This window comes from Betta splendens, chromosome 21, assembly GCF_900634795.4.
Source record: "Betta splendens chromosome 21, fBetSpl5.4, whole genome shotgun sequence".
Taxonomy (NCBI): domain Eukaryota; kingdom Metazoa; phylum Chordata; class Actinopteri; order Anabantiformes; family Osphronemidae; genus Betta; species Betta splendens.
The window spans coordinates 18,584,898-18,607,900 of NC_040899.1; the positions used below are offsets into that span (position 1 = coordinate 18,584,898).

Below are 23,003 nucleotides of genomic sequence, written 5' to 3' on the forward strand. Positions count from 1 at the left end.
GGAGAGGAGGGACTCCTCCAGGCCGAGGAGCAAGACGAGGATGCTGTGGAAAAACTGTGAACTGCTTCCAGTGTGGGAGGTATGGACATGTGCAAAGCCAGTGATGGAACAAGAGTCCACCTGGACGGCCAAGGAAGGCTGAGGCTCAAGCAGGGCCACTGAGACAGTGCAGGCTGTCAGATATGAACTGTGTCAATGGATGTTATCAAAAGCCAAAAAGCCAGAGGCCTCTGAATCTGTGTTCTCACCTTGCTGCACACTTTAGTACTTTGAGACTCAGACAAATATCTAAATTTTTAAAAACAAAATAAATAAGTCGAATTGGTGAAAATAACTCAGTCCTTAAAGCTGCCAAAAGCTTAAAATAAATAAATGAATAAAATAAAATAAAATATTTCAATTTTACAAGGAAAGGGAGAGGTACAGTATGGAGAATATTTCAAAATAAAGTTCAACTTTATTTCAAAATAAAGTTCCCAATTCACTCACTCACTGTTGAAATGCTTCACCTGATGCTCAGTGGTTGACTGTGTTTTATCCTCCAAGAGGTTTGGCTGTATCTGGGTTTATATGAACTTTCTTTAGTAAGTTAAAATATTTTAGTTGTAGTTTTATCCACAGTTGTTACAGTATGGTGTCATTAGAGACTCAGATAATCACGGGGGAAATTACAATTAGATGCAGTAGTGATTGTGGGGTTGTTTGTGTTTCTAGGTTTATTGCTTTGTGCAACAGGTTCAACAGGTTGTGTTCTGTCTAATGTGTCATCTCTGATAGGTTGTGAGAATGCAGCTTATTTAGTCTGTATGTTAATTTCGTCATAGAGTCACTTAGTGCATGCATTTACAGCACTTCCTGAATTAAATAAGTTTTATCCCAGTGATTCTGTGTTCTTCATCAGGTTAGTCACTAAAGCTCAATCCTTCTTGTTTAGCTGTCAGCTGACATCGAGGGTGTAACCTTGAAGTTTAGATGCTGTATAAGTTTCTTAATTTCACTTAGTTTATTAAGTCCCAGTAAGGATAGATAAGTAAGGGTAAGAAATGATTTTTAGGGGTTGTACTAATGTGCCCATCTTAAGTTAGCGATTCGATTGTCCTCACTTTCTAAATTAGTAATTTGTATAATCACTTGGATGCAGTATGTGTGTATGGGGAGTATGAAAATGAATGACAGGAGACTTGTATGTGTGGCGTCTGCTGTGGGACTATTCTTCTATTCTGTTTCTGTTGTGTCTCATCCCAAGTTGGCGAACTTATTCGAAGAAGGCCTGTTGGTTCAAAAGTTGGGGTTCAGTCGGTTCAAATGTTAACTTGGAGTGTAAATAGCTTGCGAAGAGGATGATCTCAGCAGGATTCCTAGTGGAGTGAGAGAAAAAGAGATGGTAGCATGGTACAGTATGTGAGGGAGGAAAGGAGGTCAAGGAGTGAAGGAAAGGGAAAGTGTAAATGTTGACAATAGAGAGAGGAAACAGTGCTGTGAACCTTGCATTTCAGGATGTAGCTTGTAAAAAAAAATATGCAGAACGCATAAAACTAACATTGCATGAAGCTTTGCTTGACAGAATAGTGTTTAATGCATCAACCAGTGACCTACGTTTTTATGTAAAACAGATAATTAACAAACGCAGGAGTGCTGTGTTGTTCCATTGCAGGAAAGAAGAGGACGAAGAAGATCAAACTCCGGATCACTGATGGGCCCTGAGTGACACTGCTAACTCATTTAGCAGAACAAGGTCACAGGCTAGCCTTTCTAAATTATAGTTCTCATAGAGCAAGAGGGCTCTCTCTTAGCTCACGTGCACGATAAAAACCCTGAGCTCACGACAGTGACATGACTGACTGATATATGCTCTACGGACTGACCATGACACATGTCAATAATGTTTATTGTTGTTGATTTTATATAATGAGGGTTTAACCATTTTCATTCTGCATCTCAGAGTGTTGTTGCACACAGGAAGCTCACATTAACAACTTCAACCCTTCTCTTTAGGCGGAGCAGCAGTGGAGAAACTGTGTCAGCATAAACACCTCGCTTAAACTGATTTTCTTGCCTAACCGAACCAATTTCTCTCCTACCCCTAACCTCTGTCCACAGGTTACTTCAGTATCAGAAGAGGGTCTTCTATCTTCTGACCTGCTACAAATTGGTTATTTTATATTCTTGCATTTTCTGATTTCTACACGACGGCCTGGGACAAAAAGTAAACCATATGTTCTATTCACTCTAACCCTAGCTCTGTAGGATGGTTTATGCTGCACTATGGTGCAGAGCTTTCTGCCTCTCAGCTATCAGCTCTCAGGTCAAGCTGGAGCACCAGTCTGAGGGGGACAGAGGATGACGCAGCAGAGGAGTGCTGAAGCCCTGGACAGTCTGGAAGCGAGTGACTTGGTGTGAGGGCCACAAGTGAGCTGGGCCAACTGGGTCGGCTAGCAGAGAGGCTAGGCATCAGATGGGCTTCCCAGGACAACGCAGAGGGTGCAGTGCCACAACTTCCAGAACAACCATGATGGAAGGAGCCACTGGAGCCGAAGGAGCCGATGGAGAGTCCAATTAAACCAATTCCAGCTAGACCAAGACTTCTCACCCACCTAATATTGTGGGGCTGCGCGGACCAACACATCTATAGGAGGCGGAACGACGTGGCAGCACAGACCTTCAAGACTGACTGTTGCTGCGTGTGAGGATCACCTGTTGGAGCTGAAAGAAGAGCCTAGGCAAAAAGAGACGTCCTAGGCAAAGGACGAGCTGGAGCTGAAGTTGAAACCTGGGGATCCGGTGTATATCAAGGGGTTTTAGGAGAACGTGGGACCATGCCCGACAAGAAGGTCCCAACATGTTGGTCAAGACGACCTCAAGAGAAGTTCAAGTTAAAGGCTCCCCCACCTGGTATCATCTGAACCACTGTGTTAAAGTATCAGAGGGGGAAATGGGGAACCCTAAGATTGATGTTTAGTAAAAATGGTCCAAGTGTGTTTGTAAACTTGTCAGTAATTTGTTTTTGTGTTTATTTTTAGAGGCAGGTACCGGATTCACCTGTGAAATGTTCGGAGGTCATCAAGCTGGCTGCCCTGAAAAGTCCTGTATTAGCAGTAGGATAAATTTGGCTATTTTAAGTGATTTATGTGTCCACATTGCTAAGGTTAAACGACACTTAAAATGGGTTGGGACCTTGCTAGTGCTTATCACTGGTTTAAGGCAGTAAAGTAAATTGGGCTTAGCTTTAATGGACATTTGTCTGTCCATTGAGGGGGAAAGTTTGTGGTAAATTCTGTTCCTCCTATGGAGTTATTTCTGTCCATTGCAACAAATGTCAAATTGACCGTGGTGTCAGGTTGGCCACTAAAACAAATAAACTGCTGCAGCTGAGTAAACATGGACTTTCGATGGACACGTAGGCACTCGCTGGTTGCATAAACAACACAGCTTTAAAAAGTGGGCATTGGGAGATGTTTCTTAGAGTGCTTCGCAGAGGGTCTGCTGCAGACACCCAGCTGACCTTTTTCGACCTCTCAGTTCTTTCTGCAGAAGAACAAGCGGGTGAATTCGGCCACCACCTCTCTCATGATTATTCTGTGATTGTACTATTTCATTCTATGTAATAAATTCATGTGTTAATTTGAGCATAAAAGTTGAGTCTGTGTGAACTCTCTAACAATGTCGGAACATCAAAATACACGACAATGGTTAACGGCGTCTCCACCTCCTCTCCTGACTCGTGGACCCGGGATAGGGCGTCCGGCTTGGTATTCTTTGACCCTGGACGGTAGGAGAGGTGGAAGTTGAAGCGAGAAAAGAACAAGGACCAACGGGCTTGGCGGGAGTTCAGCCGCTTGGCGGTATTGATATACTCCAGATTTTTATGGTCAGTGAACACCAGGAATGGCTGCTCGGCGCCCTCGAGCCAGTGACGCCACTCCTCCAGTGCCACCTTGACCGCGAGTAGTTCCCGGTTACCTATGTCGTAGTTACGCTCTGCAGGGGAGAGTTTACGGGACAAGAAGGCACATGGATGCAGTCGCCCACCTTCGGGGTCCCGCTGAGATAGTACAGCCCCCACGCCGGAGTCAGATGCATCCACCTCCACCACGAACTGACGAGCTGGGTCCGGCATCCGCAGCACCGGAGCTGAGGTGAAACTGGCCTTGAGCTGGAGAAACGCCCGATTGGCTTCTGGGGTCCACTGGAAGGCTGTCCTGGGGGAGGTGAGAGCATGAAGGGGGGAAGCTATTGCACTGAAGCGGCGGATAAACCGCCTATAGAAATTTGCAAACCCCAAGAACCGTTGGACGTCCCGACGAGACTGGGGTACGGGCCACTCTGTCACAGCCTGGGTCTTGGCAGGGTCCATCTGAATCCCCTCCGGGGAGATCACGAAACCTAGAAATGAGATGGTGGTGACATGGAACTCGCACTTTTCTGCCTTGACGTATAACCGGTGCTCCAGCAGCTTCCTCAGGACCTGGCGTACATGATCACGATGTTCCTCTTCGCTCCGAGAAAATACCAGGATGTCGTCTAAATAGACGAAAACAAACACATTAAGCATGGAACTTAGCACGTCGTTCACCAGCGCCTGGAAGACGGCCGGCGCGTTGGTGAGTCCAAAAGGCATGACTAGATATTCATAGTGCCCGGTGGGGGTATTAAAGGCCGTCTTCCACTCATCCCCCTCTCTGATGCGCACTAGATGGTAAGCATTCCTCAGGTCAAGCTTGGTGAAGACCTTGGCGTCGGCTAGGAGCTCGAACGCGGACGAGAGCAAGGGTAAGGGGTAGGAGTCCCGAACGGTAATGGCGTTAAGCCCCCGGTAATCAATGCATGGTCGCAGGGACCCGTCCTTCTTCCCCACAAAGAAGAACCCGGCCCCCGCCGGCGAGGAGGATGGCCGGATGAGTCCAGCGGCCAGAGCCTGGTTGATATACGCCGTCATGGCTTGACGTTCTGGAGCGGAGAGCTGGTATAGTCTGCTCTTGGGTGGCGTGGTTCCGGGGCGAAGATTGATCGCACAGTCGTGTGCTCGATGCGGCGGCAGGCTGGTGGCCCTGACCTTGCTGAAGACTGCTTGGAGGTCGTGATAACAGGATGGTACCTCAGACAGATCGATCTCCTCCATGCTGGACTCCGGGGATGGTTCTGCCGTGGTCTCGGACCCTGCCCCGAAACACGAATCGCGGCAGCTGGAACCCCACTCCACCACCTCTCCGGTCCTCCAGTCGAGACGGGGGTTGTGTCGGCGAAGCCAGGTGTATCCAAGAACGACTGGGTGATAGGAGGACTCGACCACGTGGAAGTGAATCTGCTCGGAGTGGCCATCAGCAAATGTCAACGTTACAGGGCCGGTGCAGTGAGTCACCCTCCACAGCCGGTGCCCATCCAAGGCTGTTGCTTCCATCGAGGCGGGCAGGGGAACCGTGCTAACACCTAGCCGTCTCACAAGTCTGGAGTCCATGAGGCTGGTGTCAGCACCTGAGTCCACCAGGACCGCTTGCTGGACAGACTGGGATTTCACGGATAAGGTGACGGTGGGCATGGGTCGGGCGGAGGCATGACACATAGAAGACTGGCTCACCACTATCCTCCGGCCTAGTGGTGAGCGGGGGCTTTTACTGGGCACGATACAGCGATGTGGCCAGGCTGGCCGCAATACAAGCACAGCCCGAGTGCCCGTCTGCGGCTCTTCTCGGCCTCGGGTAACCGAATCCGCCCCACCTCCATTGGTTCGCCGGTGGATCCTGACGTAACCGCTTCTGTGGGCCCCACCAATCCCGGGGCATGGGGCGTGGTCCGACGCGCGGTCGGCTGCGGGAATCCCTCGTACCGCCAGATTGGGTGGAGCCGCCGCACTGCGAGGCGGTGGTCGAGGGTGGCGGGGAAGTGTGGCTCGCTCCTTCTCCCTGCGTTCGCGGTCACTGCTCCACAACCGACGGTCCACCTTGATGGCGAGCGCGATGACCTCGTCCAACTCAGATGGAAGCTCGGTGGCCGCCAGGCTGTTCTTGACCCGCCGCGCCAATCCTGCTAGGAACACGTCGATCAAAGCGGTGGAGTCCCACCCCGCCTCCGCAGCTAGTGTGCGGAACTCGATGGCGTAAGCCGCCGCGGGTCGGTCGCCCTGACGGATACTCGTTAGTCGCTGGGCGGCTTCGCGTCCCGGCGTTACCTCTTGGAAAATGCGCTTCAGCGCTTGGGAAAAGGCAGCGAAAGTGCTCAGGCAGGCGGAGTTATTCTGCCATTCGGCCGTTGCCCACAGCTCTGCTCTGCCCGACAAGTGGGAAACGGCGTACGCCACCTTGGCTCGCTCGGTGGGGAAGTCCGGCGCGTGCAGCTCAAACTGGATCTCACACTGTGTGATAAACGCTCGGCAGTCACCTGAGTCTCCGGAGAAGCGTGCTGGAGCCCCCAGATGAACGTTCGGTGCAGGAGGACGGGGAGTCGGAGCGACTGGCACAGCTGGAGCGGGCGCCGGCGTCAGTCCCGCGGCGAGTTGCTGGGTAAGTAGCTTCAGTTGTTCCTCGTACGCATTTACCTGCGCCTCTTGTCGCGCCGCGTGCTGAGCTAACTCCTGGAGCAGCACTCCGGTCTGTTCCTCTTGTTTGCGGATCCGTTCCGCCTGGGCTTGGAGCTCGGTCCGGATGGTCTCGGCACTGGCTGGGTCCATGTTTGGCCAGATTGTACTGTCACGGCTTCCGAGGTAGCGGACCCACATGCACAGCGAAGACAAGGCTTGAGTGGTAACACAGTTTACTTAATTCGTGGTCAGGCAGGCGAAGGTCAATACACAGATCAGGCAGGTACAGTACAGACAGGGTTTAGACAAGCGGTGGTCACAAGGCAGGCTAGGGTCAAACTCACGGCAAGGCAGGATCATAGATGAGACGAGAATCAGGGTCAGGAGAAGCGAGGTCATACACGGGTTCAAGGACATGAGGATAAACGCTGGATTGCTGACTAATGCACATAGGCAATCTGGCAACCGGTTGGTGTGAGAGGTGGTGCTTAAGTAGTGGCCATTGATGGTTAGATGGGGAACAGGTGTGTGGTCTGGAGCAGGAAGTAAAGCTGGCAGTAACTAATAATGGCTGAGGCAGGAAGTGACAATAACATAAAACCGGAAATGAACATAAACAATGGTGCAGTGACTGAGTCCATGACACATAGGGAAACCGGTAAAAGGCTTTCTGTGATATGCATATGAAGATGAAGTGTGCTGGCAATAGTGTATGAAGTTTAATCAAGTGTGTATTTGTGTATATACGTATGTGAAGTTAAACGGCGTAATAGTTGCTTGTTGCTGATTTAAATTTGAGTAGGCTGGGTTGACAGCGGCTCCTCTACTCCTCTGGTGCAGAAGGAGTGTGTGTGTGTGAGAGAGAGAGGAAAAGAGAGCAGGAGGGCGGGGGAGTGAGTGTGTGTGTGTGTGTGTGTGGACTAGAGACAGATCCCCGCTCCTCATACGTGTGTGTCTTCAGATGGTTGGGGGGAGCCGTTGGCTTGGTGCCAGGTGGCGACACAAAGTTGGGTTTAATTTTTGTTGTTGTTTAATACTTTAACATTTTTGATTGTCCTATATGGTGTTCACCTTTCTTTGTAATTTAATAATCATTTTGACATAATCTGAGTATTTTAGTGCATTTTTGGTGACGACGTGTCCGCACTGTGGTTGGGAGTGGTCAAGCTGGTCTCGGAGTGTGAAGACCGCGACTGCTTTGTTTATTAAAATAATAAAAAAGGGGGGAGTTGAGGCGCAGTCTCTGAATTGGGTGTGGAGGCGTCAGCTGTGTGCCTCTTCTGTTGTTTACGCTCCAGAGAGAGAGAAGTGTGTGTGTGTGTGCGTGTGTTTTACTGCTCAGAGCATTAAGCTCAAGGGTGTGTGTGTGTGTCGTACTAGTCCTAGCAGTAGGCTCGGGTGTGGGTGTGTGTGTGAGTGTGCATTGGAGAGACATAGACACATAGTTGGCAGACTGCAGTAAAGCCTTAGTTTTGTTCCTAATATTACTATTATTGTAACGGACAGCAGATAAACTTCAAAACGTTTACTACGTCGTTTGAAGAGGAAGGAATTTTACTGTAACACTAACGCGTCTAAATTGGCTCAGAACCGTAAGAAGTGTGCTTCTCTAAGAGCACACTGGAAGTACAAAGACTTTCGAGCCTCCATCTGTCTGAGGCTCCGCCTCACCCCTCCCCTGAGTTTTCACCAACTTTTCAGATCAGATGTATGTATGTATAGACTATTAGTGCCTGGTTAGTATTAGGTGAGAATAAATGTTAGTAATACAGTAGGTTAGAACAGAACCACAAGAAGGGGTTAATGCGATTTACATGCTAGTGGACTAGTAGTGGTCTGCAGCGTGTTGATTTTTGTCTGGTTCTAGGTTAACTAGGTTATTTGGGCAAAGTTAATAAACATTCCTCCATTTATATCAAAGGTCTTTTTTTTTGCTTACGCGGCTGTAGCAGCTGCATTCTCATGAGCAAGACCACCATTTGTGACCTAATGTGGGTTAGGCACAGCATGTGACATCACTATCACGTTAAATCAAGTGTTTCAATTATGCTGATTTTGTGTAAACCTAGTAATATAAACAAAGCACATGATCAGCTCCAATAAGACGCTTATAATTTTGCTTCAGGAGTTGCTCTGAAGTGGGCGTTTCTGCAGTGGGTTGGTTTATCTTTGCATCAGACTTACTCTTTTATTCAGAACAAATCAAAACTCATCAGCTCAACAGTCACTAGGAATGATTATCGGGCCAGTTGCTTAAAACAGAGGTAAAACCAAGATACCCAGAAAGGAAGAGCGTCAAATTACAATTTAACTGTTTAATATCTATGTTGCTTTTCACTAACTAGGGGTCGTAAAGACAGGGAACTTACTTCAGTTATGAACACTTATTGGGATTAGTTCAGTTACAAGTATAATTAGGTGTAATTAGGGATTTAAATCATATTTTCAGTAAAGATACATATTTAATAATGAGATCTGTGGATGGGAACATGTCTCCAGTCGAGGTGTTGATGAAAGAAATTCAGAAATGCTCACACAAATGGAGCAAGCAGACACAGGAATCCACGTCGCCCTGGCCTTCAGAGGGGACATTTGATCTGAGGCAGTGTGCAGAGATGCAGGGTTTTATAAAAACCTATAAGATAAAAGACAAATCTGTAAAGCGAGGCCTTAAACGGGAAAAAGAAAATGCAGTGTTGCAATTGTTTATCAACTGTGCAAAAATGATGAGCAAAAAGACGACTCAATGTGGTGATAATCAAATTAATCAGATCTCTATAATTAAGTCTCTTTCAGATGCGTCCCAGACGGATGCAGAAGAAACAAAACCATTACGGACAAAGAAGCCAGTTCACCCTGTAGCTGATCTAGAAGGGACAGACAGGGCAGTGAAAAGGGATGAGTTGTTAGAACTGCCCGACATTTATTTAAAAACAGAGAAAATTTCAATTGGAAATTCCTGCAGTGAAAGTGATCTGCGTGACAGAGCAGTTAGATCACTGTGGGCTGAGTCAGATGAGGAATCAGTGTGTGTGGGTGACGAACGGGTAAATGAGGTTTCTGATGGACTTCCTCCGCTGGTCAAAGGGGCAAAGCGTCAAAATCTGCCCTGGCCTTCAAGACCAGATCAGAATGATCTGACTGACACTGTGGGACTTTGCAACTTGTCACTAGAACAAATAACTGAGCATGTGATTCATGCTGTTGAGCTGCGTCAGAAGCAGGCAAAGAAGGCAGTGAAAGAAGCAACACGCCAGCAGCAGCGAGAAGAGGGGGAGAAAAGAGAGACGAGGATGGTGTCTGCTCAACCAGCCAGCGTGCCTCAGACCCCACCTACACCACCAGGCATGGCCACACCTCAGGTGATGTACATTCTACCAGGAGGGTGGACAAGACGACCTCCTATGAGGAGAGGAGGGTTCCCTGCAGACAAAGGCAGAGGAACAGGAGGCAGCCACAGAGGAGGCGTGAGATGCTACTGCTGTGGGAAGACTGGTCACGTAAGAAGCCATTGCTTTGATTGTCTACGAGGCTCACGAGGAGTGCCTAGACCAAAGGGGTCCGCTGATCAATGTGGAGGCCACTCAACTGGGTACTAGAGAGGACCAGACACCTGCAGGATTCATGAACTTTGTTGATGGGCTCCATCAAAAGCCAAAAAGCCAGAGGCCTCTGAATCTGTGACTTCACCTTGCTGCACACTTTAGTACTTTGAGACTCAGACAAATCTCTAAAATTGGGAAACAAAATAAACAAGTCGGGCTGGTGAGAATGACTTAGTCCTTAAACCTGCCAAAAGATTCAAAAATTAAAAAATATGCCAAGTTTATTAGGCAAGGGAAAGACAAAGGTATAGAGAATATTTCAAGATAAAGTTCCCAATTCAATCACTCTGCTGACAAATGCTCCACCTGATGCTCAGTGGTTGACGGTGTTAAAAACAATGTGAAGGTGAAGTATGTGGATGAAGAGACTGTGTGCACCAGACTTTGAGACATGCCTCATTTCATCTCTCCAACTAACACCAACTGTAGACAGTTGTCTCATGATATTGGAAAAGACTCATTCACATTATTGAGGTGAGAAAGTTTCATAGACAAGCCTCAACACTGTAGGAAGTGCCTCCCATATACCATAAAGTGAGTAAAGTATCTGAGGTGGTCAATCAGCTAAAAAGGGAATGAGGAGAGTGTAAATGTTTCCTTCATACAGTAAACAGCAGTTTGATCCCTACAATATGTAAACTAGTACACATTTAGCAAATGTGTAAACCAGGTCTCAGTTCATTTTTTCTTTCCATTCTTTTGCTAAACAGTTAACATAGATGTCATCAGTCTGCAGGCCTTAAACAAATGTGACAGGGCTGTGGTGTTCTTTACGGCATGAAAGGAGGAGGTCTGGGGAAGAGACTGAGCAGCAACAGTGACGGTGCTTTATCCTCCAAGAGGTTTAACTGTATGTGGGTTTGTATGGACTTTCTTTAATAGGTTACAATACTTCAGTTATCGTCCAAAGCTGTTTTGTTATCACTACAAACTCTGACAGTCACAGGGGAATTATAATTAGATGTAGCAATAATTGTAGGGTTGTTTGAATTTCTAGGGTACAGCTTTGCGTTTCCAACAGTTCACTAGGTTGTGTTACCGTCCAATGTGTCATTTCTGATAGTTTGTGAGGATTCAGCTTATTATTTTGTCATAAAGTCACTTAATGCATGCATCTGCAGTGCTTCTTGAATTCAATAAGGTTTCCTACAACTCAGTGATTCTGTGTTCCTAATAAGATTAGTTCGTGTTGATGTTGTAGTTATTAAGGTCTAAACATTCTTGTTCCTTCTATTGACTTCGTCCTTAAGTTCACTCAGTTTTATTCAGGGATTGATGATGATCCCTGGTAAGGATACGGAGGATACGTAGGATAAATAAGTGTAGGAAATAACTTTTTTGGGTTTTGCTAGTGTTCTTTTATCCACCCATCTTAATTTAGTGATTTAATTGGCTTCAAATTCAATGGACAGTTATCTGTCTATTGAGGGGGGAAAATGTATTGTAAAAAATTGTTTTGATTATTGCTTTATGTCGGTCCTTAGTAACTGGTGAACTTGTGTGTGTAGCATCTGCTGTGAGAATGGACTATTCTGTTTCTGTTGTGTTTTATCCCAAGTTGGTGAACTTAATCCATGGGAGAAAGGTTGTGGTCGAGTTGGCACAAAATTTGATTTGGTATATACTGTAAATAGCTTACGCTACAGAGGAGTATGATCTCACAGCGGGACTCATTGTGGAGTGATAGGAAAAGTGACAGGAGCAGGGTATGTGAGGGAGGAAAGGAGTTAAGGGAAGTCAAGGAGTGAATGAAAAGGAAAGTGTAAATGTGACAATGACAATAGAGGGATGAAAAAGTACTGTGAACATTGCATTTCAGTGTGTAGCTTGTAAAAATATGCATAGACTAACATTGCACGAAGCTTTACGTGACGAAATGGTGTTTAATGCATCAACCAAGTTTCTATGTGAAACAGATGATTAATATACGCAGGAAAGCTGTGTTGTTCCATTGCAGGAAAGAAGAGGACGAAGAAGATCAAACTCCGGATCACTGATGGGCCCTGAGTGACACTGCTGACTCATTTAGCAGAACAAGGTCACAGGCTAGCCTTTCTAAATTATAGTTCTCATAGAGCAAGAGTTTCTCTCTTAGCTCACGTGCATGATAAAAACCCTGAGCTCATGACATGACTGACTGATATATGCTCTACGGACTGACCATGACACGTGTCGATGATGTTTTATTGTTGTTGATTTTATATAATGAGGGTTTAACAATTTTCATTCTGCATCTCAGTGTGTTGTTGCACACAGGAAGCTCACAACTTCAACCTTTCTCTCTACACAGAGCAGCAGTGGAGAAACTGTGTCAGCATAAACATCTCTTTTAAACTAATTTTCTTTCCTAACCTCTTTCCTAACCAACTTCTCTCCCACTCTTAACCTCCATCCACAGGTTACTTCAGTATCAGAGGAGGGTGTGTCTTATGACCTGCTACGACTGTAGGTTTTTATATTCTCTGATCTTTTGATTTCTACAGCGACGACCTGGAACAAAAAGCAAACTATATGTTCTGTTCAGCCTAACCCTAACCCTAGCTCTGTAGGATGGTTTATGCTGCACTATAGTGCAGATCTTTCTGCCTCTCAGCTATCAGCTCTCAGGTCACAGCTGGAGCACCAGTCTGAGGGGGAACAGAGGATGGTGCAGCAGAAGTGTGCTGGAGCACTGAACAGTCCAGAAATGAGGGACTCTGTGTTCAACGTGAAGGCAAGCTGGGCTAACTGGGTCGCTAGCAGAAAGGCAGGGCATCAGATGAGGTTCCAAGGACAACGTAGAGGGTGCAGTGCCACAACTTCCAGTACAACCGTAACGGCCGAAGGAGGAGTCGATGGAGCCGAAGGAGCTGATGGAGAGTCCAATATTCCAATTCCAGCTACACCAACAACCCTCACCCACCTAATATTGTGGGGCTGCGCTGACCAACACGGCTATAGGGTGTGGGCGGAGCGCCGCCCATAGCTGCATCGTTGATATACACTGGTGTTTAAATTTGCCCGTGCATGAGCTGAATTGCAGATGCTGGATGACATGGGAGCACAGACCTTCATGATTGACTGTGGTTGGGGGTGTGGAGTCTGTGAAGAATCTGTTGTGATAAAGAGGACACTGTAGTGTGTGTAATGTAGAATGAAAATGTGAGGCTTGTTATTGAATGTACTTGTTTACAGGCAGCGTGGGAGGATCACCTGTTGGAGCTGAAAGAAGAGCTTAGGTGTTCTATTTACTACAGATTTTGTGAATCTTTAACTTTGCTGTGTCATCTTAATGTTGAAGTTCATGACTATTTAATATAATGCAGCATGATGAGTCAAAGAGGAGCTTTCTTGGCCGCTCGCTTTCAAGATTGATGGGCATTGAAATGCCCATGAGGAGGGGATTTGTAGTATATTTATGTATCATTGTCATATCATATCATTTACATTTACTTTTAGCAGTAAAATTGATCATTGCTTATGAAAGAAATACATAGAGTAGATGGGTTCGTGTGTTTGCTTAAACTGAGTTCACAGAGTCTGTGTTCGCAGAATCTGTTGTCTAACAATAGTTATCTGAGTTATTCAAAATGTCACGCCGACCTGGGAAAGGAACGGAGAGGTTGAAGCTGGGCCAGAGGGATCTGGGAGCCGGACAGATAACACGGCCCAGCGCCAGGACCTTCCAAGTAGCCTTATTTGGACATGTGGAAAGACTTTAGGTGGTGGTTATAAGCAGGCCTTCACAGGCTGGGGTTTTTCAGAGCGCTTCGCAGTGGGTCCGCTGGTAGCACACAGTGGACCTTTTCCGACCTCTCAGTTCTCTCTGCAGAGGAACAAGCAGGTTTAAAAGCTCAGCCTGTTCCAGAAGAAAAAAGAAAATACACGGCAATTACTTGTATTTTATGTATTTGACATTTCACCTAGATTGTTCAATTATTTGTTATCTCAATAATTGCATCGTTCTTAGACAACAGACGCTATTACCTGCAAGAATTTTCTGTTTTCAGTCATAGTGCTGCTTTTGCTTTGTTCACAGTTCATGCCTATGGTCGGTGACACATTACAAGTAATGATTTTGGCTTCTCTCTATTTGTTTTGTTTAAAGGGACAGCGAAATACAAAAAAGGGGATATTGTGTTTAAGGCCAAAATGGCCACCTTCTGTGTACGTCCCAAAATGTTCTAAGTCCTTTAAAAACGCCACATTCAGGCAAGTGGATGCAGCGGCGTGGCTTGCCAAGCTTAAAAGAGCTCCTGTCACTCTCTGCTGTCGCTTACGGCCATACCACCCTGAGCACGCCCGATCTCGTCTGATCTCGGAAGCCAAGCAGTGTCGGGCCTGGTTAGTACTTGAATGGGAGACCGCCTGGGAATACCAGGTGCTGTGAGCTTTTTTCATTTCTCCTTAACCCTAGCAGGAGACGCTGTTTGCTCAGGTCTACAATATACTGCACCGTGTTATGGTAAAAGTGTTTTCTTTCTTATTCTATGCAGTTATTGCACGATTTATGTGGTATCCTCGGCAATTATTATCTTGTGTTTTTTTATTTCTTGTATTTTATGTATTTGACATTTCACCTAGATTGTTCAATTATTTGTTAGCTCAATGACTGCATCGTTCTAAGACAACAGACGCTATTACCTGCAAGAATTTTCTGTTTTCAGTCACAGAGCTGCTTTTGCTTTGTTCACAGTTCATGCCTATGGTCGGTGACACATTACAAGTAATGATTTTGGCTTCTCTCTATTTGTTTTGTTTAAAGGGACAGCGAAATACAAAAAAGGGGATATTGTGTTTAAGGCCAAAATGGCCACCTTCTGTGTACGTCCCAAAATGTTCTAAGTCCTTTATAAACGCCACATTCAGGCAAGTGGATGCAACGGCGTGGCTTGCCAAGCTTAAAAGAGCTCCTGTCACTCTCTGCTCTTGCTTACGGCCATACCACCCTGAGCACGCCCGATCTTGTCTGATCTCCGAAGCTAAGCAGGGTCGGGCCTGGTTAGTACTTGGATGGGAGACCGCCTGGGAATACCAGGTGCTGTAAGCTTTTACATTTCTCCTCAACCCTAGCAGAGCGGGCTGTTTGCTCAGGTCCACATTATACTGCACCGTGTTATGGGAAAAGTGTTTTCTTTCTTATTGTATGCAGTTATTGTACGATTTATGTGGTATCTTCTGCAATTATTATCTTGTGTTTTTTATTTCTTGTATTTTATGTATTTGACATTTCACCTAAATTGTTCAATTATTTGTTAACTCAATAATTGCATCGTTCTTAGACAACAGACGCTATTACCTGTTAAAATATTGTGTTTTCAGTCACAGTGCTGCTTTTGCTTTGTTCACAGTTCATGCCTATGGTTGGTGACACATTACAAGTAATGATTTTGGCTTCTCTCTAGTTGTTTTGTTTAAAGGGAGAGCGAAATACAAAAAAGGGGATATTGTGTTTAAGGCCAAAATGGCCACCTTCTGTGTACGTCCCAAAATGTTCTAAGTCCTTTATAAACGCCACATTCAGGCAAGTGGATGCAATGGCGTGGCTTGCCAAGCTTAAAAGTCCTCCTGTCACTCTCTGCTCTTGCTTACGGCCATACCACCCTGAGCACGCCCGATCTCGTCTGATCTCCGAAGCTAAGCAGGGTCGGGCCTGGTTAGTACTTGGATGGGAGACCGCCTGGGAATACCAGGTGCTGTAAGCTTTTACATTTCTCCTCAACCCTAGCAGAGCGGGCTGTTTGCTCAGGTCCACATTATACTGCACCGTGTTATGGGAAAAGTGTTTTCTTTCTTATTGTATGCAGTTATTGTACGATTTATGTGGTATCTTCTGCAATTATTATCTTGTGTTTTTTATTTCTTGTATTTTATGTATTTGACATTTCACCTAAATTGTTCAATTATTTGTTAACTCAATAATTGCATCGTTCTTAGACAACAGACGCTATTACCTGTTAAAATATTCTGTTTTCAGTCACAGTGCTGCTTTTGCTTTGTTCACAGTTCATGCCTATGGTCGGTGACACAATACAAGTAATGATTTTGGCTTCTCTCTAGTTCTTTTGATTAAAGGGAGAGCGAAATACAAAAAAGGGGATATTGTGTTTAAGGCCAAAATGGCCACCTTCTGTGTACGTCCCAAAATGTTCTAAGACCTTTATAAACGCCACATTCAGGCAAGTGGATGCAACGGCGTGGCTTGCCAAGCTTAAAAGAGCTCCTGTCACTCTCTGCTCTCGCTTACGGCCATACCACCCTGAGCACGGCCGAACTCGTCTGATCTCCGAAGCTAAGCAGGGTCGGGCCTGGTTAGGATTTGTATGGGAGACTCCCTGGGAATACCAGGTGCTGTAAGATTTTACATTTCTCCTCAACACTAGCAGAGCGGGCTGTTTGCTCAGGTCCACATTATACTGCACCGTGTTATGGGAAAAGTGTTTTCTTTCTTATTCTATGCAGTTATTATATGATTTATGACCTATCCTCTGCAATTAATACCTATTGTTCTTATTACTTCTGTTTTATGTATTTGACATTTCACTTAGATTGTTCAATTATTTGTTAACTCAATAATTGAATCGTTCTTAGACAACAGACGCTATTACTTGCCAAAATATTCTGTTTTCGGTCACAGTGCTGCTTTTGCTTTGTTCACAGTTCATGCCTATGGTCGGTGACACATTACAAGTAATGATTTTGGCTTCTCCCCAGGTTCTTTGTTTAAAGGGAGATCGAAATATAAAAAAGGGGACATTGTGTTTAAGGCCAAAATGGCCACCTTCTGTGTACGTCCCAAAATGTTCTAAGTCCTTTATAAACGCCACATTCAGGCAAGTGGATGCAACGGCGTGGCTTGCCAAGCTTAAAAGAGCTCCTGTCACTCTCTGCTCTTCCTTACGGCCATACCACCCTGAGCACGCCCGATCTCGTCTGATCTCGAAAGTCAAGCACGGTCGGGCCTAGTTAGTACTTGGATAGGAGACCGCCTGGGAATACCAGTTGCTGTAAGCTTTTACATTTCTCCTTAACCCTAGCAGGGGGCGCTGTTTGCTCAGGTCCACATTATACTGCACCGTGTTATGGGAAAAGTGTTTTCTTTCTTATTGTATGCAGTTATTGTATGATTTATGAGGTATCTTCTGCAATAATATCTTGTGTTTTTTATTACTTGTATTTTATGTATTTGACATTTCACCTAAATTGTTCAATTATTTGTTAACTCAATAATTGCATCGTTCTTAGACAACAGACGCTATTACCTGCAAGAATTTTCTGTTTTCAGTCACAGAGCTGCTTTTGCTTTGTTCACAGTTCATGCCTATGGTCGGTGAGACATTACAAGTAATGACTTTGGCTTCTCTCTATTTGTTTGGTTTAAAAGGAGAGCGAAATACGAAAAAGGGGATATTGTGTTTAAGGCCAAAATGGCCACCTTCTGTGTACGTCCCAAAATGTTCTAAGTCCTTTATAAACGCCACATTCAGGCAAGTGGATGCAACGGCGTGGCTTGCCAAGCTTAAAAGAGCTCCTGTCACTCTCTGCTGTCGCTTACGGCCATACCACCCTGAGCACGCCCGATCTCGTCTGATCTCGGAAGCCAAGCAGTGTCGGGCCTGGTTAGTACTTGAATGGGAGACCGCCTGGGAATACCAGGTGCTGTGAGCTTTTTTCATTTCTCCTTAACCCTAGCAGGAGACGCTGTTTGCTCAGGTCTACAATATACTGCACCGTGTTATGGTAAAAGTGTTTTCTTTCTTATTCTATGCAGTTATTGCACGATTTATGTGGTATCCTCGGCAATTATTATCTTGTGTTTTTTTATTTCTTGTATTTTATGTATTTGACATTTCACCTAGATTGTTCAATTATTTGTTAGCTCAATGACTGCATCGTTCTAAGACAACAGACGCTATTACCTGCAAGAATTTTCTGTTTTCAGTCACAGAGCTGCTTTTGCTTTGTTCACAGTTCATGCCTATGGTCGGTGACACATTACAAGTAATGATTTTGGCTTCTCTCTATTTGTTTTGTTTAAAGGGACAGCGAAATACAAAAAAGGGGATATTGTGTTTAAGGCCAAAATGGCCACCTTCTGTGTACGTCCCAAAATGTTCTAAGTCCTTTATAAACGCCACATTCAGGCAAGTGGATGCAACGGCGTGGCTTGCCAAGCTTAAAAGAGCTCCTGTCACTCTCTGCTCTTGCTTACGGCCATACCACCCTGAGCACGCCCGATCTCGTCTGATCTCCGAAGCTAAGCAGGGTCGGGCCTGGTTAGTACTTGGATGGGAGACCGCCTGGGAATACCAGGTGCTGTAAGCTTTTACATTTCTCCTCAACCCTAGCAGAGCGGGCTGTTTGCTCAGGTCCACATTATACTGCACCGTGTTATGGGAAAAGTGTTTTCTTTCTTATTGTATGCAGTTATTGTACGATTTATGTGGTATCTTCTGCAATTATTATCTTGTGTTTTTTATTTCTTGTATTTTATGTATTTGACATTTCACCTAAATTGTTCAATTATTTGTTAACTCAATAATTGCATCGTTCTTAGACAACAGACGCTATTACCTGTTAAAATATTGTGTTTTCAGTCACAGTGCTGCTTTTGCTTTGTTCACAGTTCATGCCTATGGTTGGTGACACATTACAAGTAATGATTTTGGCTTCTCTCTAGTTGTTTTGTTTAAAGGGAGAGCGAAATACAAAAAAGGGGATATTGTGTTTAAGGCCAAAATGGCCACCTTCTGTGTACGTCCCAAAATGTTCTAAGTCCTTTATAAACGCCACATTCAGGCAAGTGGATGCAACGGCGTGGCTTGCCAAGCTTAAAAGTCCTCCTGTCACTCTCTGCTCTTGCTTACGGCCATACCACCCTGAGCACGCCCGATCTCGTCTGATCTCCGAAGCTAAGCAGGGTCGGGCCTGGTTAGTACTTGGATGGGAGACCGCCTGGGAATACCAGGTGCTGTAAGCTTTTACATTTCTCCTCAACCCTAGCAGAGCGGGCTGTTTGCTCAGGTCCACATTATACTGCACCGTGTTATGGGAAAGTGTTTTCTTTCTTATTGTATGCAGTTATTGTACGATTTATGTGGTATCTTCTGCAATTATTATCTTGTGTTTTTTATTTCTTGTATTTTATGTATTTGACATTTCACCTAAATTGTTCAATTATTTGTTAACTCAATAATTGCATCGTTCTTAGACAACAGACGCTATTACCTGTTAAAATATTCTGTTTTCAGTCACAGTGCTGCTTTTGCTTTGTTCACAGTTCATGCCTATGGTCGGTGACACAATACAAGTAATGATTTTGGCTTCTCTCTAGTTCTTTTGATTAAAGGGAGAGCGAAATACAAAAAAGGGGATATTGTGTTTAAGGCCAAAATGGCCACCTTCTGTGTACGTCCCAAAATGTTCTAAGACCTTTATAAACGCCACATTCAGGCAAGTGGATGCAACGGCGTGGCTTGCCAAGCTTAAAAGAGCTCCTGTCACTCTCTGCTCTCGCTTACGGCCATACCACCCTGAGCACGGCCGAACTCGTCTGATCTCCGAAGCTAAGCAGGGTCAGGCCTGGTTAGTACTTGGATGGGAGACCGCCTGGGAATACCAGGTGCTGTAAGCTTTTACATTTCCCCTCAACCCTAGCAGAGCGGGCTGTTTGCTCATGTCTACATTATACTGCACCGTATGGGAAAAGTGTTTTCTTTCTTATTGTATGCAGTTATTGTATGATTTATGAGGTATCTTCTGCAATAATATCTTGTGTTTTTTATTACTTTTATTTTATGTATTTGACATTTCACCTAGATTGTTCAATTATTTGTTAGCTCAATGACTGCATCGTTCTTAGACAACAGACGCTATTACCTGCAAGAATTTTCTGTTTTCAGTCACAGTGCTGCTTTTGCTTTGTTCACAGTTCATGCCTAAGGTCGGTGACACAATACAAGTAATGATTTTGGCTTCTCTCTAGTTGTTTTGTTTAAAGGGAGAGCGAAATACAAAAAAGGGGATATTGTGTTTAAGGCCAAAATGGCCACCTTCTGTGTATGTCCCAAAATGTTCTAAGACCTTTATAAACGCCACATTCAGGCAAGTGGATGCAACGGCGTGGCTTGCCCGGCTTAAAAGAGCTCCTTTCACTCTCTGCTCTAGCTTACGGCCATACCACCCTGAGCACACCTGATCTCGTCTGATCTCTGAAGCTAAGCAGTGTCGGGCCTGGTTAGTACTTGGATCGAAGACCGCCTGGGAATACCAGGTGCTGTAAGCTTTTACATTTCTCATCAACCCTAGCAGAGCGGGCTGTTTGCTCAGGTCCACAATATACTACACCGTGTTATGGGAAAAGTGTTTTCTTTCTTATTGTATGCAGTTATTGTATGATTTATGAGGTATGTTCTGCAATAATATCTTGTGTTTTTTATTACTTTTATTTTATGTATTTCACATTTCACCTAGATTGTTCAATTATTTGTTAACTCAATAATTGCATCGTTCTTAGACAACAGACGCTATTACCTGCAAAAATTTTCTGTTTTCAGTCCCAGTGCTGCTTTTGCTTTGTTCACAGTTCATGCCTATGGTCGGTGACACATTACAAGTAATGATTTTGGCTTCTCTGTAGTTGTTTTGTTTAAAGGGAGAGCGAAATACAAAAAAGGGGATATTGTGTTTTAGGCCAAAATGGCCACCTTCTGTGTAGGTCCCAAAATGCTCTAAGTCCTTTATAAACGCCACATTCAGGCAAGTGGATGCAACGGCGTGGCTTGCCCGGCTTAAAAGAGCTCCTGTCACTCTCTGCTCTCGCTTACGGCCATACCACCCTCAGCACGCCCGATCTCATCTGATCTCGGAAGCTAATTAGTGTCGGGCCTGGTTAGAACTTGGATGGGGGATCGCCTGGAAATACCAGGTTCTGTAAGCTTTTACATTTCTCCTCAACCCTAGCAGAGCGGGCTGTTTGCTTAGGTCTACATTATACTGCACAGTGTTATGGGAAAAGTGTTTTCTTTCTTATTGTATGCAGTTATTGTATGGTTTATGAGGTATCTTCTGCAATAATATCTTGTGTTTTTTATTACTTTTATTTTATGTATTTGACATTTCACCTAGATTGTTCAATTATTTGTTAGCTCAATGACTGCATCGTTCTTAGACAACAGACGCTATTACCTGCAAGAATTTTCTGTTTTCAGTCACAGTGCTGCTTTTGCTTTGTTCACAGTTCATGCCTAAGGTCGGTGACACAATACAAGTAATGATTTTGGCTTCTCTCTAGTTGTTTTGTTTAAAGGGAGAGCGAAATACAAAAAAGGGGATATTGTGTTTAAGGCCAAAATGGCCACCTTCTGTTTATGTCCCAAAATGTTCTAAGACCTTTATAAACGCCACATTCAGGCAAGTGGATGCAACGGCGTGGCTTGCCCGGCTTAAAAGAGCTCCTTTCACTCTCTGCTCTAGCTTACGGCCATACCACCCTGAGCACGCCTGATCTCGTCTGATCTCTGAAGCTAAGCAGTGTCGGGCCTGGTTAGTACTTGGATCGAAGACCGCCTGGGAATACCAGGTGCTGTAAGCTTTTACATTTCTCATCAACCCTAGCAGAGCGGGCTGTTTGCTCAGGTCCACAATATACTACACCGTGTTATGGGAAAAGTGTTTTCTTTCTTATTGTATGCAGTTATTGTATGATTTATGAGGTATGTTCTGCAATAATATCTTGTGTTTTTTATTACTTTTATTTTATGTATTTGACATTTCACCTAGATTGTTCAATTATTTGTTAACTCAATAATTGCATCGTTCTTAGACAACAGACGCTATTACCTGCAAAAATTTTCTGTTTTCAGTCCCAGTGCTGCTTTTGCTTTGTTCACAGTTCATGCCTATGGTCGGTGACACATTACAAGTAATGATTTTGGCTTCTCTGTAGTTGTTTTGTTTAAAGGGAGAGTGAAATACAAAAAAGGGGATATTGTGTTTAAGGCCAAAATGGCCACCTTCTGTGTAGGTCCCAAAATGCTCTAAGTTCTTTATAAACGCCACATTCAGGCAAGTGGATGCAACGGCGTGGCTTGCCCGGCTTAAAAGAGCTCCTGTCACTCTCTGCTCTCGCTTACGGCCATACCACCCTCAGCACGCCCGATCTCATCTGATCTCGGAAGCTAATTAGTGTCGGGCCTGGTTAGAACTTGGATGGGGGACCGCCTGGAAATACCAGGTTCTGTAAGCTTTTACATTTCTCCTCAACCCTAGCAGAGCGGGCTGTTTGCTTAGGTCTACATTATACTGCACAGTGTTATGGGAAAAGTGTTTTCTTTCTTATTGTATGCAGTTATTGTATGATTTATGAGGTATCTTCTGCAATAATATCTTGTGTTTTTATTACTTCTATTTTATGTATTTGACATTTCACCTAGATTGTTCAATTTTTGTTAACTCAATAAATGCATCGTTCTTAGACAACAGACGGTATTACCTGCAAGAATTTTCTGTTCTTAGTCATAGAGCTGCTTTTGCTTTGTTCACAGTTCATGCCTATGGTCGGTGACACATTACAAGTAATGACTTTGGCTTCTCTCTATTTGATTTGTTTAAAGGGAGAGCGAAATTCCAAAAAGGGGATATTGTGTTTAAGGCCAAAATGGCCACCTTCTGTGTATGTCCCAAAATGTTCTAAGGCCTTTATAAACGCCACATTCAGGCAAGTGGATGCAACGGCGTGGCTTGCCCGGCTTAAAAGAGCTCCTTTCACTCTCTGCTCTAGCTTACGGCCATACCACCCTGAGCACGCCTGATCTCGTCTGATCTCTGAAGCTAAGCAGTGTCGGGCCTGGTTAGTACTTGGATCGAAGACCGCCTGGGAATACCAGGTGCTGTAAGCTTTTACA

The 23,003-nt window shown here is 44.7% G+C and overlaps 1 protein-coding gene, 8 non-coding genes and 6 pseudogenes across 9 annotated transcripts in view; all 15 read left to right on the forward strand.

Moving 5' to 3' along the window:
- The first annotated feature begins 9,051 nt into the window (after positions 1-9,051).
- LOC129603520 (uncharacterized) overlaps positions 9,052-23,003 on the forward strand; it is a 57,954-nt gene continuing 44,002 nt past the window's right edge. Inside the window, exon 1 of the mRNA XM_055505131.1 lies at positions 9,052-13,820. Within this exon, the coding sequence (XP_055361106.1) occupies positions 9,130-10,113 (984 nt within the window). The 5' untranslated portion in view covers positions 9,052-9,129 and the 3' untranslated portion in view covers positions 10,114-13,820. The remainder of the gene's footprint in view (positions 13,821-23,003) is intronic.
- On the forward strand, positions 14,373-14,491 carry LOC114847865 (5S ribosomal RNA). The gene has a single exon (XR_003784296.1). It is a non-coding gene; the product is annotated as a 5S ribosomal RNA (ribosomal RNA).
- Positions 15,030-15,148, forward strand: LOC114847863 (5S ribosomal RNA). The gene has a single exon (XR_003784294.1). It is a non-coding gene; the product is annotated as a 5S ribosomal RNA (ribosomal RNA).
- LOC114847904 (5S ribosomal RNA) lies at positions 15,685-15,803 on the forward strand. Its single transcript, XR_003784314.1, has one exon. It is a non-coding gene; the product is annotated as a 5S ribosomal RNA (ribosomal RNA).
- On the forward strand, positions 16,340-16,458 carry LOC114847909 (5S ribosomal RNA; annotated as a pseudogene).
- On the forward strand, positions 16,994-17,112 carry LOC114847900 (5S ribosomal RNA; annotated as a pseudogene).
- Positions 17,648-17,766, forward strand: LOC114847866 (5S ribosomal RNA). The gene has a single exon (XR_003784297.1). It is a non-coding gene; the product is annotated as a 5S ribosomal RNA (ribosomal RNA).
- Positions 18,305-18,423, forward strand: LOC114847854 (5S ribosomal RNA). Its single transcript, XR_003784286.1, has one exon. It is a non-coding gene; the product is annotated as a 5S ribosomal RNA (ribosomal RNA).
- Positions 18,960-19,078, forward strand: LOC114847860 (5S ribosomal RNA). The gene has a single exon (XR_003784291.1). It is a non-coding gene; the product is annotated as a 5S ribosomal RNA (ribosomal RNA).
- On the forward strand, positions 19,614-19,732 carry LOC114847881 (5S ribosomal RNA). Its single transcript, XR_003784312.1, has one exon. It is a non-coding gene; the product is annotated as a 5S ribosomal RNA (ribosomal RNA).
- Positions 20,265-20,383, forward strand: LOC114847878 (5S ribosomal RNA). The gene has a single exon (XR_003784309.1). It is a non-coding gene; the product is annotated as a 5S ribosomal RNA (ribosomal RNA).
- On the forward strand, positions 20,919-21,037 carry LOC114847906 (5S ribosomal RNA; annotated as a pseudogene).
- On the forward strand, positions 21,573-21,691 carry LOC114847884 (5S ribosomal RNA; annotated as a pseudogene).
- Positions 22,227-22,345, forward strand: LOC114847903 (5S ribosomal RNA; annotated as a pseudogene).
- LOC114847885 (5S ribosomal RNA) lies at positions 22,879-22,997 on the forward strand (annotated as a pseudogene).